The 17,659-nt window shown below is 38.4% G+C and overlaps 1 protein-coding gene across 1 annotated transcript in view; it reads right to left on the minus strand.

The window, feature by feature from the left end:
• Positions 1-1,798: 1,798 nt before the first annotated feature.
• The window catches only part of RAPGEF4 (Rap guanine nucleotide exchange factor 4), a 129,907-nt gene continuing 114,046 nt past the window's right edge, over positions 1,799-17,659 (minus strand). The window contains exons 23-28 of the mRNA XM_029959556.1: positions 16,662-16,752; positions 14,338-14,388; positions 13,614-13,701; positions 13,213-13,277; positions 4,590-4,644; positions 1,799-3,061 (exon numbers count right to left, since the gene is read on the minus strand). Coding sequence (XP_029815416.1) covers positions 2,934-3,061; positions 4,590-4,644; positions 13,213-13,277; positions 13,614-13,701; positions 14,338-14,388; positions 16,662-16,752 — 478 coding nt within the window. The 3' untranslated portion in view covers positions 1,799-2,933. The remainder of the gene's footprint in view (positions 3,062-4,589; positions 4,645-13,212; positions 13,278-13,613; positions 13,702-14,337; positions 14,389-16,661; positions 16,753-17,659) is intronic.

Raw genomic sequence — 17,659 nt, forward strand, 5'->3', positions numbered from 1 at the left:
CTTCACACTATTGCAACAGTTGTTTGGACTTCATACAGCAAGAGCAATATACTGACAGCTGCCTTCCTGTTGTAAAGTCATCACAGGGAGCAAGAGAAGCCCAGGACAGATCCCGGAGCCACAAGGTAATTTTATTCATCTAACTATGTAGACAGTGATCAGCACCATGGCAACTATCTGAGTCACTTGAATGAGTTAGATACAGAGAGATAGCAACACTTGTTATTTATACAGCACCCTTTATTGGAAAATTAAAAAATGCCAGATACTAGTTTCATTGAATAGGTAAACTGCATTCATTTGTTGATATGGAGGTGCCATAAAACCTGTCTTTGTATCATTGGGATATATCTACACATTAGAGATTGTTGGCAACAAATAAGTCAAACAGATCAAGATTCTAAAGAAAAAAAGAATAAATCAAGGGGATAAAAACATTCTAAACAGATGAAGAATCGGTCTATGTACAGAGCCAAGCCAAAACTTGGCAGCTTTATAAACCAGCTAACACAGAAGTAAATGAAAGTCTAAACAATAGGAACAAATCTGGGACAAATAAAATCATGAACTCAAAAATGTTACAAATTGATTGTAAAGATAAAAATGCCTTTTGAATTAATTGTGTCCCTGTAGTTTATTCTACTGCATACTTTGCTTCTGGGAAGATTTTGTATTTGAAAAAGGCATATGAAGTATATTCATAGAACAGTACAAATGGAAATAAATATTTCTCACTTGAAATAATAAGACACAAATTTGTCTCTATGTTATTAGCTGGTTTTCCTCTGAATCATCTTGAACTTCTAGTCAGACAGCAAAGTTAAAATAAATTATTTCATCATGCTGCAGAATATTTCTTAACTGTGTAATTCTTTCCTTTGCAGAACGCAGGTAGCGAGCAGATTGTGGTTCTGTGTGTCAGCATTTCCCTGGTGACTCTCAGCTTTTGCAGAATTTATGTTTTGACTAAAAGGATGCAGTTATTTTTATAGATAAAAAAATATTTATGTGTATACTGACTCCACACAGTCCTGCTCAATGCCAAGAAAAGTATACTCTTTGTCTGAAGCAAAATGTAGACTATATCAATTAGGTCATCTCTGAAGCGTAATTATGAGATAATAGTTGCAACTTCTAATTTCAGGCTTAATCAGTTTTATGACAACCAGCTCCACAGCACACAACTAGTGTGAATGCAATAGGAAAGACTTTTGCCATTTGAACATTGTCATTCCCTTGGCATGCACTTGGCCACCATCAGGGCTTGCCCAGCAGCAGTACAGCCATCCTAAGGAGTATTCAGGAGGGGAAAGGGCTCATGCCAGATCACCTCTTCCCTCATGTCTGCAGGCCCTGTGGTGACTGAAGCCAGAGGTCTCTCGAGTGCCACATTAGCCAAGGTCTCGAGTTAACCAACCTGAGGTAAAATCCTGTCCAAGATAAGATAACTTGTAGCACTCCCATTACTGACTGAGCAGGACAAATCAGTCAGATAGCTAAAATTAAGAATATATCCCTTCTTCTTTTATATCCCTTCTTTCCAATTTAAATGTTTTCTCCTTAGAAACGAACCAGCTAATAAAACCACAGTGTTATGTCACGGCAGGCCTGTCATCCCCCGTGGCAGGGATGGATCTGACTGGCTTTAAACTCGTCGTCCATATCACAATGGATGTGGGCCAACTGTGGTTTTGAGGCCCAGCAAATGACAAGCCAAGTTTGATATATCAGCCAACTAGTAGCATCGCTATTTATGCAGGAATGAAGCTGAAGTGCAAATAAGGCCAGTGACTAAACCTTTCCAGCAATTACATTTAATAAGGTATGGCGTGTTATTTACAGAAAAGATAGATCACACAATTCCTACACATAAATGCACACAAAGTGTAAAGACAAAACCTGCACCCCCGTAACATGCTAAACAAAATAAATAAAATGGAATTATTTTGGCACAATAACTATTACATAAATAAATATTCTAGAACATAATGAATTAATATTTATTTACAGTCTATTGAAAGTGCAAAACAATTGGCTGAAAATTAAGATATTTGTAAATGCTTAAGACCAGAAAATATTTGTTAACCAGCTACAATTAATTATAGCTGAAGTTTAAGGTTTTAATGTCCAGGAAAATAATCTCTTGAAATCCATTTGTGCATATTGTGCTCTTTTTGAACCAGTCCTTTGCTACCTTTAATGCTATTGATTTTGACAATCTTATTTTGTAATGGAATTTTGTAAAAACCTAATTCATAGTTTAAAAAAAGAAGTAAAATGTAAACACAGATTATTTATCATTCAAAATATTTTCAGTCCTGTCAGTTTTCTGAAATGGCCACACTGCTTGTAGTAGTAGGCAGTATGATTAAGATTAGGAAATTTTCTTAGTATCTGTTGTATTTAAAATGGAAATATTTGCAAGTCTTCTCTGAATGGAATTATATCTTAGACTGCTCTTGAACCTACATTCTTTCATCAGATGCTTACATACATCTTCTACTGAGGTGAACAGTAGCTGAGCAAGCTAAACTGATGATCAGTTTTGGTCCTGACCTGGAAACTAAATCATAAAATACAGATTTTTAATTAGGGAGAAGAAATCACTACCTACCTTAGAATTGTTAGAAGCTTTTTGTGCATTTCCCACTAACTATTCTATTTTATGTTTTGCCTTTTTTTTATCCATATGAGAAATCACTGCACTTTAAGAGGAATTAACAGTTCACAACATGGCCACCTGTACGCCTACAGTGCATAAATTCTTCCTCAGCCAGAGTTCTCCAACAGGCTGGTATATTGTGCGTTGCCTAAGACCTTAGAATATGTTTTTGCTTATTTTTGTAGTGGCAGTGCAGTAGCAGAGAAAGTGAAGTTCTTAACAAGTGACCTTGACAGGATAAAAGATCATTTCTCATCATTGCTTCAAATGTTTATGCTCGACGCGGTTCTAGTCGGTGAGACATCTGTGATAAAGTTCTCTGGTTGTCAATCACATTTAATTGCCGCACATAGCTGCGAACATCCTGATGGTTCTTATTAGCTAGGGCTGCATCAGGATCTGGTGAAAGAGAAATGATGTAGGATTGATACACTTAAACGAACAAATGCCTGAACAGAATGCATAACTCTTTACAAGCTGTCACAGGAAAGACTAGATCCCGGTGAGTTAAAAAGAAAATATTTACAAATCGGTCTCTTTGAAACCTTTCCTCCATATCTGACAGTCTTGTTGGTTACTACCCCCACAAATTAACTTTTTCTCTTGGATATCCTTGGCTACATTTACTAAAATTGATGGCCCTCGGTTACGGTTTTATAATCACCTTACCAGTCAATACCTATAAATTATATAGCTAACAAGTATGATTTAAGGCTACCCATCTGCTTTTCAACCAGCAACTTTTACACAGATTCAAAATTACATAATTGATTCAAGCCTCCTTTCATGTAATATTCCCATTTCTAGCTCAGTGCTAAATATTTGTAACAATATAGTGCTTAGTGGCTGTCCCATTCAAGCCTCAGAATTTACTACCTTTTTATATTACTTAACATAACCACATTATACCTGCTCCAGCAACAATTATGGAATACCACTGAGTTAAAATATGAGTATCTTCAGCCTCACAGGGAATACCTTACAATGTAATGAAATATGTGTTAGGTAACTTAAATTTGACTAAAAAAAGATACTGAAGCATCTACAATACATGAATACACACAGACAAAAAAAGTATGGGACTTAGATGCAGTAGATCTATATACTGAGATTTTGTTATATCAAATGTAGTGAAAATCTACTTCCTTTTCTAAATATGTGGAGGTCTCTGTAGTGCTTAAAACATAAACATTAAAGACACACAGACAATAAAACCCGAATGGTGGGAGAAAAGAAACCCCAAAGAATTTCCCTTAACTCGATCTAAAGTTAAGCTTTGACTGAGATAGAAAGAAACTATTTTTGTGAAAAGATATTGGTTTATATAATTTGTTGTTCGAGAAAGAGGAAGGCTGCTCTGAGTCAAAATGGATGAAACTCTGAGGAAATCTCAGTGTGACTGGGACTGACAGTGCACCTAGACAGGACGATACCCACAGAGCAAGCCAGTTTGACCATACAGCTCTGTCATCTTACAGGGTCTCAAGTAAGTTCTGGTAATTATGCTGACAAACAGGTTTTAAATTCATCACCTTATGTCATTTATAAATGTCATGTTTCCGGACTGGTTTCCTATTAAAACAGGGTTTATCCAAGCAAGTATCTTGCATGTACCTGTGTGCTGCTGCCTGCTAGACTTATTTCAACCACTTCTGAGCCCACTGGCTAATTTCAACTGGCTCTAATTTGACAGATGGGTAGAGACCTCACAAATATTTGGCTCTTTCACATCTTGGAAAAGAGATGGAAGAGAAGGGGCTTATTAGAGCTTCCTGAAGGATATTTCACTCTGTGAAACATTACAGGATCCAAACATGGAAGAATCACTGGAAACCAGGCTTTTCAATTCTGGGACACACAGAATTAGTTGTAATTACTGTAGCTACTGATGATAATGCTGACTGTGCAGATGTTGTAATACACTTACTGAAAGATTGGCTTCGGCAGAATTTCACTGTCCTGACAGTGTTGGCAATCATGCGCTGGAAAGAAAAGATGGGATGCAATCAGAGAACAAGCACTGTATTTTATCATCATTTAAATGAAGCACCTAACTGTGCCTGAATGTGAAGACATATGCCAATAAAAGCAGTCATATGAATGAAAACATAATTTTAATGCTGATACTCTCATATGTAGGGTGTGATTTGCACTTACACAGGCTTTAAATAAGCATGAGTATAATTTACATGTGCTCAGAGAGCCCTTTCCCTTGCTTGAATGCTGTAAAAGGCCCTAACTAAGAATGAAAATCGGCCCCTTCGGTGTGCATTTCTTTGATAACATCTTACCACATTAAAAAGTAAAAGGAATATCATGTGGAACACCATGGAGTATATACACATTAATTTAAAGACCATCAGTGCCTAACAGCAAGGTCATTTCTAGAACATATTCAGCAATTAAAGAGCTTTCACCTTTTATATGAGCTTGAGTTTAAAATGCAGTCCTCCTGCAAAATGACAGTATAAATGAGCATATGAGGGTGCGTGTTCACTGATTCCTCTGGCAGAATGCTCAATTCACAGGTGAGAAGGCCACAGTTAGAACTGTGGCCCTGTAGACAAGTTTCATCAAACAGTCCTGTTAGATCGTGTTAGCTTGCACAAGTGTATCTAACACAACATGGAAAGTGGATTTACTTTTGGTGGGCCCTTCTAATATCAATTCACAAATCAAACCCCACGAGTGACTTCAGTCCTTCTTGGCTGTGCCTCCTTTTCAGTAAAAAACATAATTTCACTCACTTAGGTAAGAAAATATTAACCAATGCACTTGGCTCTGATAAATCAGATGTTATTTTACAATAGTTTTTAAGAACAGAAATTAAGGTAAGCCATAAACATTTCAGATTTAGTTCTGGACTGCAAAATTTTAACTGGCTTGTGTGATTAGTGCCACACAGGTAATACACCCACCAGTGCGGGGGCAGAATTAGTTCTTCTGCATTATATCAAACTGAAACTTCAGCAGTAAAACTTAGTTCCTTAGTTAGGTAGTTTGATTCAATCACTGTTATGAGGACAACATTTGTTTTGATTTCTTTTGCCTAGATTAAGAAAAAGTAGAGGAGGGAAATGCTATTCCCAATCAGACTCTAATGTTTGTTCCAACACAGCTACATCTTTTAACACAGCACATTCTCACCAGGCTGCTTCATACCTTCTGGAAATTTTGTGTGAGATTAACAAGCTAGTTAGTCATAAGCCCTCACACAATGGAATTATATATCTTGCACTAGTAAACAGTAAAGCCTAGGGCATACACTCTTCAAAATTCATACACCATTATAACCTTACATGAAAATGATGTTCTAAATAAAATATGTTTGTGAAATCTGTCATTCCAGAAGTGGGAAGCAGCAATGCAAAACATTCCTTATACACATACTGAATAATCTCACACATCTTAATGTACTGTCAAGTTTACAAAACTGGGTATGGCTACTGGTCAGCATAAGAAATACAATGTACTAAATGTTTGTGGATTACACCTTGTATCATCAAATGAGATGCAGCTATTACTAAACTGATCTAAAATATCTTAATTCTAAAACACACTTTCCCAAAAGATCTAGGGAATTTGGATATGGGCCTGCTTATACTGTTCCTAAAGTCGTATGTATTTACATGTGGAAAACAAGTAGAATTCAAGTAAGAATAAGTTTTATCCTATGTTAATTTTCATACCTCTTCAAGCCATTCTTACTAGGCAGATTTTTGAAGGCACTTACCTTGAAAACATTTTCACAGGTGCTTAGCATTAGACATGTGAATAAGCCCCATTGACTTCAATGGAACCTCTTAAATACGCACAGGTAAGCACCTATTACAACACTAGACTGAGACCAAACACGTTACAGTGTCAGTTCTTCAAGTCTAATCCAATCAAATGAAAATCAAAACAACACGAATGTATAAGCAAGACTGTTTCATACCTCTGTGGATTCATATTTGGCTCTACTATGTGATGCTGCTATTTTGATTTGAACCAATTCAAAAAGTACTCACCTACAATAACTGTTTCAAGGAGAGACCATGAAGTTGAACCAAACCAGCACAATAAGTTTCAAGACTGTCTAGCTTCAAGGAAAGCTTTGCTAAGGACACTACATTTTTATGAAGACAGCTAGTTGTGCTTGATGGGCTTTCTAGATGCATTATTAATATACACCCTAATTTTTCATACCTATAAATGTTTAGGTTTTGAAGCCTCATTTCGTAATAATCTTTGGAGCATGACTGTAAATTCAGAGTTTGATTAGCTTATTATTAAGCTTCATATGTGAAAACTTAGATTTATCAAAAAAAGTATGTTCTTTGGAATAATTTTACGTCTTTTGTGTGGAATTTGTTCTCAAAGCATAGCATTCAGGATAAATACTGTAATGCTGTACTGTACTGAAAGACAATTTATGTGTGTAGTGAAGGCTTTTAGAAAGTTTTCCCTATTTCCAAATTTCTCATTATATGGGCTCTGTCAGGCAAGGAAAATCAAAGTGGCAATGGACTTGTCTGACTTTTGGTGAAAGGCTGAACTGCCTGGCTTCCTTCAGTTTGCTGAAAGACTTCATTTTAAGGGGTTCCTTGCCTGTTCCTGAGGATAATGTAATTCAATCTGTGCATTCAGAAGTGTCCTGGCAATGATGAAACACAAAATTAATGAGTAAGTGGGTGTTAAGGCTGAATAAACGGAGAAACTGTGGCCCAAAGAGAGCACCACAACCCAATGAGGAGATTCTGAAGCATTATGTATCCTTGAAGATACATAATCTTTTTTCACATTGCTTTTTTTCCAAGTACTGTTGTACTGTCTAATAATGTCTAAGCTCATAACAGCTCCTCTTTGTAAGGTGCAAAATGAACAGAAACCCAGCATATGAAACAAAAGTAAATTTCCCTTCCTGAATCTTGTAGATAAGTTGGACTGTCTTCTTTTCATGCAAGAAAACTAGAAACATGTACAGAAAAAATGTTCACAGGGAAGTTTAATTGCCTGCTCCTTACAATTTTTCTTCAAACAGAGGGTTACCTCCAGTCAATGCCTGCAAAGATTGACCTCTGTTTACTCACAGTACTAAGGAAGACCACTACCAAAAAGCCATACAAACCTTAATTTGGATCTTTCTGAAATACAACCAACTGCATAATATAACAAGCAACGGCTACTACCAGCATGCTATATATACACAACAATACCCTTTCAAGTTTTACACAGTCTGAAGCTGTGGCAGCAGGCCAGCACATTATCTTCTAATCCATTTCAAACCCAGGTTGCTAAATATTATAAATATTCATATATGCCATAGAAAACTACTAAGAGCTTTAGTCACATACTTTTTGCATAATCTGTATGTTCCAAAAATGAAAGAATGTTTGCCCTTTTTTTGGCATATGGATCAGAGGGTGAATTCCCTTTTGTTCATCTCCGCAGAACCTGAAAACCAATATGCACAGATTCTCTAATCCTCATTTCACACCTGAAGGGTGAAGAGGCTTGACAAAAAGAAGCATCAATGGTCAGCACCACAGCACTGTCTTGTGCCACCATGACAGGTCAGCACTTCCAGAGAGCTTCTTCCTGACTTTTGCTCCCTCTACAGGTTCCATTTCTGAGACATGCTGGGTAGTGTGACATGAAGATGGTGCCACTGAAAGTGATCTTTGTTCTGACTGTCTGATGATTTGAGAAATGTCACTGATAAAGTTCCCAAATAACTGCATCTTTCCTCTGTCTATGAATACGAAATTCTGTACTGGCAGCCAGAGTGCAGAATTATGCCGCTGAGGTTTGAAAAATGCAGAAATCAGTAAGTGGGCAAGAGTATGAAATATCGCCTGTCCCTACAGAGAGTCATGCTCAGTACTTTCCTCTCTTTCCTCTCTCTTCTTTCCCTGGCAAGACATAATTCCAGGAAAGGGCTTTTAAATTTTTTTCTAAATATATAGCTATAAAAGCAGTGTCACTTAAACATTATATATTGCCATGTACTGCACTGCAGGTTGTAGGTTGCCCTGTATCTGCTAAATCATATAGAGTTTATAGGAACTATTACTACTGACAGCTTTGGGTGCTTGCCTTCACCTGAAAAGTCGGTCATTACAGATCGCAAACTAACTGTGTTTGCTGCCTACTGACACCTTTTTATCTTTCACATATTTGCAGCTCTCAAAATATCCCCCACCTGCCAAACTAAAACTACAGCATTTTAAAAACTTTACAAGTTTTGTTTCTCTGTGGCAAATATGTCTTCGGCTATTACGTAGCTGAGTCCTCCATAGCAACACTTACAGCTAACATCTACTATCAACTCACTAGTGGAGAAGAGATGAGGTAGTTTAGCGTCATGGAGTATATGCCAAAGTAGAAGGGACATCTGCGCAACACCATGTGGAAACAGCTCATAACCAGGCTCCATCAGCTTCTTGAAGGAAGATAAGTAAAAGACCTTCAATACTTCTCTAAAACCATGTCTCGTTTGGTATTGAAGACAAAGCCTTTTACTAAAGACTTACACTACTAAGACTAGTAATTTAGATATTCTGTCTACTTACTGACAAAAGTATAAATAACATTTTCCCAGATGGATTTTAAGGCCAAATGCTTGTTTGCTCCACATGCACCCCCCCTCCCCCTTGCTTCATGCAGTAAATGGCATAGTAAAGAGCACAAGTACAGTGCAAATACAGAGAGTAGGAGCATACCTATTTCTGACACATTCAATACTGTTTGCCCACATCTTGTACAAACCAAATGGGTCCATTTACAAACGTCCCTCTTTACATGTAGCTGTGGCTCTGCCACACATGGTTATTCTCTTCCCTGGCTAGCTGTCCCTGTCCTCCCACTCCTCACAGCCTCCTCCAAATAAGGCATCCAGGGGGGATCAGGAGATGGGGAAGAAGGAGCAGGCAGTCACAAAGGCAGTCACAAAAGCTCAGCGACGCTCTGCAGAGTGATGTCCCTCTACTACTGCCAATACCACAGCTCGGTCACTACACCCCTGAAAAGATGAATTTATAGGAAAGTGTAGCAGGAAAAAATCGACTCAGACTCTTTCCTTTTTAGCTTGAGTTGCTAAAAATGACTAGGCTAACGTGGTTTCACACCATCTCTCTGTTTTTCCCTTCCTCTCTAGATAATTTTTGTCAATTTGAAAAAAGAACCCAGAGTTTTCAAACACAAGACAGCTCCTACCAATTTTCTGTGAAAATAGATGGCTGTGGACAAGAGAAAGATTGTGTAAGTGCCCTCCTGTCTCCTTCAGGAAAAAGGCTGTAGTGCAAGTTCCTATGTTATGACAAAAGCCTATTCACACAGAATTCCCCAGCCATGAAGAAACGACACATGCCCCAGCCACGAGGAAAGCTCTGAGCAGAGCTCAGGCAGCCATGAAACACAAATGTTTAGGAAACCAGGCCTCGCTGTTTCTGGCACTCAGAGAGCTCCTGGCTCAGACACTGCTTCACAGTTCCTGCATGTTTTAAGACGCATCGTTTAATATAAATAATAACAGAAACATCACAAAACAGAAAAGATTTAAAGGAAGCTGTTTCAGCTGAAGAGATGCCACTAGATCAAACTTCTACTTTTGGCTGCCAGTTACAGGAATAAAGTTGTCAGCAGCACATCAGCTGTCGGGATCAGAGCTCTGTGGTGAGAATGCAGACATGATGCCAGAGGCTGTTCTCAGTTCCATCACTGTGCTTACATGAGACTTGGAGGGACCCACCTCCTTTGGTGGCAAATGGCACCAACAGTGGCAACTACCCAGATATTTTTATTCATAAACTTCAGCAAACATCAAAGTTAGGATGGATCAAGGGAAACAATTTTCCAAAGAACAAAGATGTTTTAGAAAGATCCATAAGGGTAGCTCCCAGCAATATTCAGAGGAATCTCCATCTGCTTGTAAGAGAACATCATGCAGCAGAACAAACAGTAACAACAAATGGCAGGACATGATTCCTGTGAGGAAATCTGGTTTCTGCTTCTCTCCTGAAAATGGCAGAGTAACACCACAGATTTACCTTGGGTTTATCCTTATGTAAAAGAGAGCAAAATTTATCTGAGAGTTATCTGGCTGAGTGGTCTTGTCTTCACTAGTTAATATCTGGCAATTATGTGTGGATATGACAGTTGTAAGCTCAACACAAGTAGGCGGCAGCGACTGAGGTTTAACAGTAGGCTTTTCTTCTTTGCTTGACCTGATGTCACATGCAAAAAGCTAAAACCTGCCAGGTCCATGTTAGGATTTGAATGAATTATGTGGGTGGAATTTGAATACAGGTTGCTTTGAACAGCTATGGGTTGAGAGAGCCAGTAAAACCACCATAGAAGCATGCAGAATAGCTAGTGAAGAACAATAAAAATACAAAAGATATACTTGTAGTAAGGCCAAGAGAAAAAGCAGAGTGAGCTTTTAGGTAGAGCACCAACTGAAGAAAGGTTTAAAATACTAAAAGAGGATAATGTTTCCCTTTCCGTTGAGTGGAGGAACGTGAGACATAATATTGATTCTTTAAAAAATATATAGCATAAAAAAATTAATTGATATGCACTTCCCCCTCCTAAAGAAAATGATCAAAACCCCAATTACTGGTACTACCTTCTTGCAGTGTAAAATATTATTTAAGACTTTTGGGTACTACTAATAAACTGCTGTTCTGGAGATAACATCCTGCTGAAGAGAAGGCAATGGGCAGACTAGGGTGAAAAGGTCAGATCTGCAGCAGCCTAGATCAGTCTAGGCTGCTATAAAATTCACTCCTGGCCTTGGGAGTGCCAAAGTGTGGTATACGGTGGTGCAGAACTATTTCTAAATGACAAGTCTGGGTTGAAGTTCTGTCTATGGAAGTGCTTACAGAACTCCTGCCTCCTGTAATGGCTTTTACACATAATCAGCTACAAAGAAGAGCCTGAGGGACAGAGCTCTGAGGCCAGTGGATGTACCGGCTCTTCTGGCTCAGGAGGTGTAAATAGGCCAAGGGAGGTGGAGATGTTGGAGGCAGCCACAGAACCATGGCTATAGCAATGCAGCTGCCATCCCTTCTGGTTTGGAGGTGCTCCAACCAAGTCTGAGATCCCTTTGTGTTCCCCAAAGTACTTACTATCTACATTAATATATATATATTTATCTACCTAATTCTTTTCTGCAGGTAGAAGGCTCAAGGCCTTTGGAAGGAGATGGCAACACAGTCTGCATATGCAAAGTGAGGTCAGGCCCTTACTCAGGCATTAGCGCTGCCATTTACCCACAAAAAAGTCTCATCTTAGTAGAGGGGTATTTTCACCCTAGGACAGAGGCTGTCCTGGAGCTACAGATTAAAATCTAAGAGAATTCACTCAGAGTGATGACCACTTTTCTCTGAAGTTTTTCCAAGAGCTGAAAGTCCTCCTTTTTCCCCCTCTGCAGTTATCAGTACTCAGAGGGTCAGACAAACTCCTCCACGATGCAGTGGAAATAACCATAGAGTGGTTCTGGTTACTGCAGTACTAAGAACAAGCAAATATGCCAGAGGAGATATGCTCTAGCATGGCTGCTGAATGGCTGAGACGAAACAGCCTCAAGTTGCACCAGGGGAGGTTTAGATTGGATGTGAGGAAAAATTTCATCACTGTAAGGGTGGTCAGGCATTGGAATAGGCATAGGAAGTGGTGAAATCACCATCTCTAGAAGTGTTCAAAGAGTGTGTGGATGTGGCACTTGGGGATATGGTTTACTAGTGAACACAGTGGTGCTGGGTTAATGATTGGACTTGATCTTGCAGGTCTTTTCCAACATTAGTGATTCTGTGATTCTACAATTTACTGCCAGAACAGTAAGTCAGGTTTTGTTTCCCTATGCAGATGCTCATAGCTGGGTTGGCTATCGTAGTTCTCAGATGCAGGTGTCATTAAGGAGGAACATGGCCTTGGCAACCACTGCTGAGAAACTTGAGTTTCAGCTGAGATTTCTGTGGTGGCAAGTTGCCTGCTTGCAGTTTTTGACAACACTGTTTGAAATGATGACAGCTTACGTGTAGGATTTAAAATAAATCAAATTTGAGCATAATCTAACCTTTTATCATTGATTCTCCTTTCCAATATGAAAGCAATCAAGTCACAGATGTCTCCTTTCACTTGTTAAAGGAAAGAAGAAAATAAGATGTTGTGCACATTCTATTTAATGCTTCCTTCATTCTCTGAGGAGCAATGCAGAACTATCCCAACCTGAGGCAGTTCAGTTTTGTTTGAAGGAATAGCAGTTAAAATCACAGGTTGGTCCCAAACTGGCTGTTAAAAAGTGTCTGACAGCTTTGCTTCCTGTCACTGCTGCTATCTCCCCTAGGAAACACTTTGGCTGTGCATGGCTCAGTTCCTTCTCCACCTCTGTGAGGTTTTCCAAAACCCAGAGGTCCCAGGCGCTTTGCACAACACAGACTATTTTTGCCAGCTCTTGCTCCTGCCTTCACTTTCTCCAGCCCTGGAAGTCATTGTTGAGAAGTTCATGGTTGAAGAGGTGAATAGGGAGGTCTTTTAAAGTTTTCTTTCAAATATGTTATACATACCATTTTTTCAAAATTTACTAGATTGTCAGTGAATGTCTTGTTTCCCTCATGAGTAAACGTCATGTCTGTATAGAAATAAAAGACACATAAAAGCCCATTACTGAATTGTGGCCATACAAACCAGCAGAACATTTTATCTATCCCTTACAAAAATCACAGCAGCTGTAAAAGTAAAACATTTAGGTTTTAATTTGCAGCATTTCTAAGACTAATAAAATCAAGGCATGATATTCAGATGTATGAAAGCAGTTTTTCTTGTCTCTGTGTCATGCTTTTTATAATGGAAAAAGATCATACCTCACACTGAGATTGATTTTTGCTTTTTCTTGCTGCTACTCTTATCCTTCAAATATTTGACAAATAGCTTTCAAGTTAATAATTCTGGTAACTTCCAAGCTTACCTTTTATAAGTAGTGGCATGAAAGGAATTATTGGAGGGTCCAATTTAGCTACAGTTAGTCTGTAGGCCCTGTGGTTTCTCGATGGATCCTTATGGAAAAAAGAGAAATCAAATAATTACTAATATGTATTATTATATGTATTGAGACACTGTATGCATTCATTTAGGTGTCATGGCATTTATTAAAATAATTATTTTTTCCTGTGCCTTTAAAAGTGTATCTGCAAATTCAGACATCTTTCATCCTTCTCCCAGACTGCTTACATGATGAGAATGCAGTCACTAAACACAAACATTTTTTCATGCCAAATAGCGAGGTAAGATATGATTACAAAAACATTCTTCATAAAAGAAACCAAACATTTTTCTTCCCTCCTTGCAGCTGCAGATCCAGTTTTGCATATGTAACACTAAAATGTATTGCCTGGAAAAATCCAGGTTGAAAAATAGAAATTCCCATATGTACTATCAGAAAACATGTGATAAAGCTTTCCTGAGTTCCCAGATTAACTTTGAGTGGCACATAAGTTCTCTTAGAGTAGGTTCCTAAGAGTATAATTTATTAGTCATACATACTTGTTTTAGCAGCTCTAAAAAGGGATCATAAACTTCTTAAAGTCAAACAAGGACACATAAAATGTTCTGAATCAAGGAATTCAAATCAGTTACTCAGAAACTGAATTATCTCAGATTGTGCATAGGATAAGGGATCTATTGCTATTCACCATTAAGCTTTCAAACTCTGCATAGATCTTCTTGAACTTGCTTGGAAGTTTCTGTTAATAAAAACAAAAATAGCAAACCTTAATTAAATCTGATTAGTGTGGTAATTTTACTGTAAATGCTAGTTCCTTCTACAACGCCCTAAGTCAGGAAAGTGCACTTTTTTGCCAGATATTTCTAACAATGTGCTAATCTAAAATACAACATGTTTCCTAGCAACCAGATTATAAATAGAGACGGGACCAGCCATGAAACCTGGATCCTGATTTAAACCCTGACTTGAATTTACTCCTTTGGGATGTTTAGATTCAGATTTTTGTTTGGCTCACATCACAATCACTGAATTCAGAATGTAAGTGGAAGTTCAAGTGAATGGTTTCAGGACGTTCCTGATTATAGCCTATCTGAAAGCACAGTTTACACATAGCTTGTGTAGGGGCAGCTCAGCTTAATTATACCTATGATGAATTGCCCTTGCAAACATTCATATCCATGCCTGGGCATTTCCAGAAGGTTTTTCTGATCATGATGATGTATCTCCAACTATTGCTTAAAATCTTGACATGCCCAGCAGCAAAGGGCCTCTACCACTCTCTGGGGTATAAATTAATGAATATTTTTTCAGTCCACAATACCTACACAAATAAAACATGGCCAGTTGATGATGCAATGATTGAGATGAAATGGGCTTTACTAAATACTTTTTCCCCCCTGCATGCATGTTATGTCATACAGATTAAATAACTTCACTATAAAGACTAAAAGATATGTTATAAATTAGTTTCAGACATCACGGTAATTTTTTAGGTACACTCAGAATACGTCAACTTTCTAGTTTTAACAAGAAATTTCTCTGCATTTGCTAAATTAATTAGACTACCACTGGAAGTGGATAACATTAAAAATTAATAGAGACTTTTTAGTGCAGAAATTTTTTGCAATACTTTCTACATTTGGAGTGTGTACCCTAGCAAGCTATTTACACTGTGCCACAGCAAGGGCCTAATTTTTAATGATGTGTGTCAACAACTGTGTGCCTAGTTTGCATATGCATGCAGATTAGGTATTTGTGAAATAAGTGGTATAATTGGACATTTGCACCTGCAAATATCTAATTTGTGCATGCAACTAATGCAAACGCATGATAATATAGCAAAAATCAGGTCTCAATGTGTTTGTTTTTAAGTCTATTCTGTATATTTTTCTGGCTAAAAATCAAATTGCAGAAATTCTCTTGATAAACCGACTGCTCTACAGAAGTGAAGTGTGATAACATTTCCCTGATCTCAAGTTAATACCCCACACTTACAAGTGATCTGTGCTCCCCTCAGCTCAGACCCAGTGCCCATTTCAGATTGCTGTATGTAGTATATATATTCAATTCCTTCTTGTCTCTTCATGCTACTGTACTGTTTCAGCTCTCCCAAATCCTCTCAGTGGCCACAAATGAAGGGTCATTATTTTAAGAAACTGAAAATCTTTGCCTATAGCACCAATTGTATATGCCCCTTGCAACATGTACTTTTGAAATTAGGGCTGGTGACCTCTCGGACGTGTTAGTCTGATCTCCTGTTTCAGAGCACATTTGTAAAGGTGTTCAAATTTTGGTCTCAGTTCCATCAATAACATAGTCATGCTAATTATTTTGAATTTCTAATGAACAGAATACATGCACATTCAAATCTGCACTGCTTTGACAACCAGTATGTTCTCAGGGGTTACATGTGTTTACTACCTCACCCTGCTGGACACTGCACCCCCTTTATATACTGATATACAAAAGAGCAAAGCCACAGAAAAAGGTGGAAGCTCTGAGAATGAAGAGCACCTCTGACAGTAAGCAGGGAAATGCATGTTAGAGAGAAAAGCAGAACTGGTTAAGACAGTTAAATGTGGGTTAAACCCACACTTTAACAGAGCAACAGAGTCCCTATGGAGATCAGAAAATAATATGTATAAACAGAGGATGAATTTTAGAGAATTATCCATGGAGTGATCTCACTGAACCACCAGTAAAGGCACACAGAGGATGAGCTGATCTCAGAGGTTAGCTGGCTAACTTGCTTATCCTGTTGGACAGTTTAGCTCATCAGTTGAAGCCACTGTTGTCACTCTTGTTAACTGCTTGTGACTGTTCAGCACATCTTATGGGTACGGTGTACTGCCTTACTACTAAAAATTGCCAGCCTTAACTAAAGACTTACGGTCAGGAGCTGAATTAGTAGATCTAATTTTATCAATAATAAAGACCCAATTCACAGTTTTCCTAACTAAAAGCATAAATTCCTGTCAAGTTTCTTGGAATTGGATTTTAGCTAAGACTTACCTCCCATGTTAATGAGAGACGGCTCACAGCAACATTACTTAGTCCCATAATAATAGCAAAAAAGGAATTCAGATTTTTGTATTCTTTACAGCTGAAATACAAAGGGCAAGGTTTTAAGTTGTATACATCAGTCAGAGCAGTACATATGACAATCTCAAGAGAGCTGCGGCCAGGCATCTAGCTTACATGTGACTTAATTTGGGCAGCTCTGGCTAGCATGTCTGCAGACACCTCTTCTCCAATGTGCTAGTACTTCACCACACTCTGGAGGTTCATTTCCCTTCCCTCCTAAAATGACCTTCTACTTTCACTTCATTGGGTGCCAGATTCTGGAAGGACTCCTAGTTTTTTAAGCAATTCCCCACCCAGAAACACAGTACTGAAACAGGGCTCAGTTCAGTCCCAAGGGATACCAGAAACAGCGGAAGCAAGTAGTTTACAACCTCATTTGCTGCAGAATTTCCTGACAGGTTCTGAACAGCTACTGAAGGCTGGAAGTTCTCCCTAGATGATCTTCATTGCAGTTTTCAGGGTTACTGAGTCTTTTTAAAGGGAGAAGACCAGTTGTCTAGAGATGTCCCATGCCAGTGACCTGTCCTGCAGTACAGAGTTTCTATTACTTACAGATTCTCAATTCTTTAGTATGTTTTAGGCAAAAAACTGCCATTTGTTACCAGCATCATTAAAGAGATCCTGGGCACTAGGAGTTCTGGGTCACACTTCACCTCTGATGCAAAGAAGGACTTTTGCTACCAGTCAGGAAAAACTGGAACATGTAACAGTATTATGGAAGATCCAATAAGCCACATGCAGGAGTAGGCACAGGAACAGTTGACACAGCTGCTCAGCTGGAACTGCATCAGGTGGCTCATTGACCCAATGGGAAGGGAAGAGAGAGAGAGAGAACAAAAGCCTATACTTCATAAATCTGCGTCTCACTAGATTCTCACAAATAATTCGCTATTTTTCTCAACTGATTTGCCAACATCCAATTTCAG

The sequence above is a fragment of the Manacus vitellinus genome, unplaced genomic scaffold, assembly GCF_001715985.3.
Source record: "Manacus vitellinus isolate BGI_N305 unplaced genomic scaffold, ASM171598v3 scaffold_20_pilon, whole genome shotgun sequence".
NCBI lineage: Eukaryota > Metazoa > Chordata > Aves > Passeriformes > Pipridae > Manacus > Manacus vitellinus.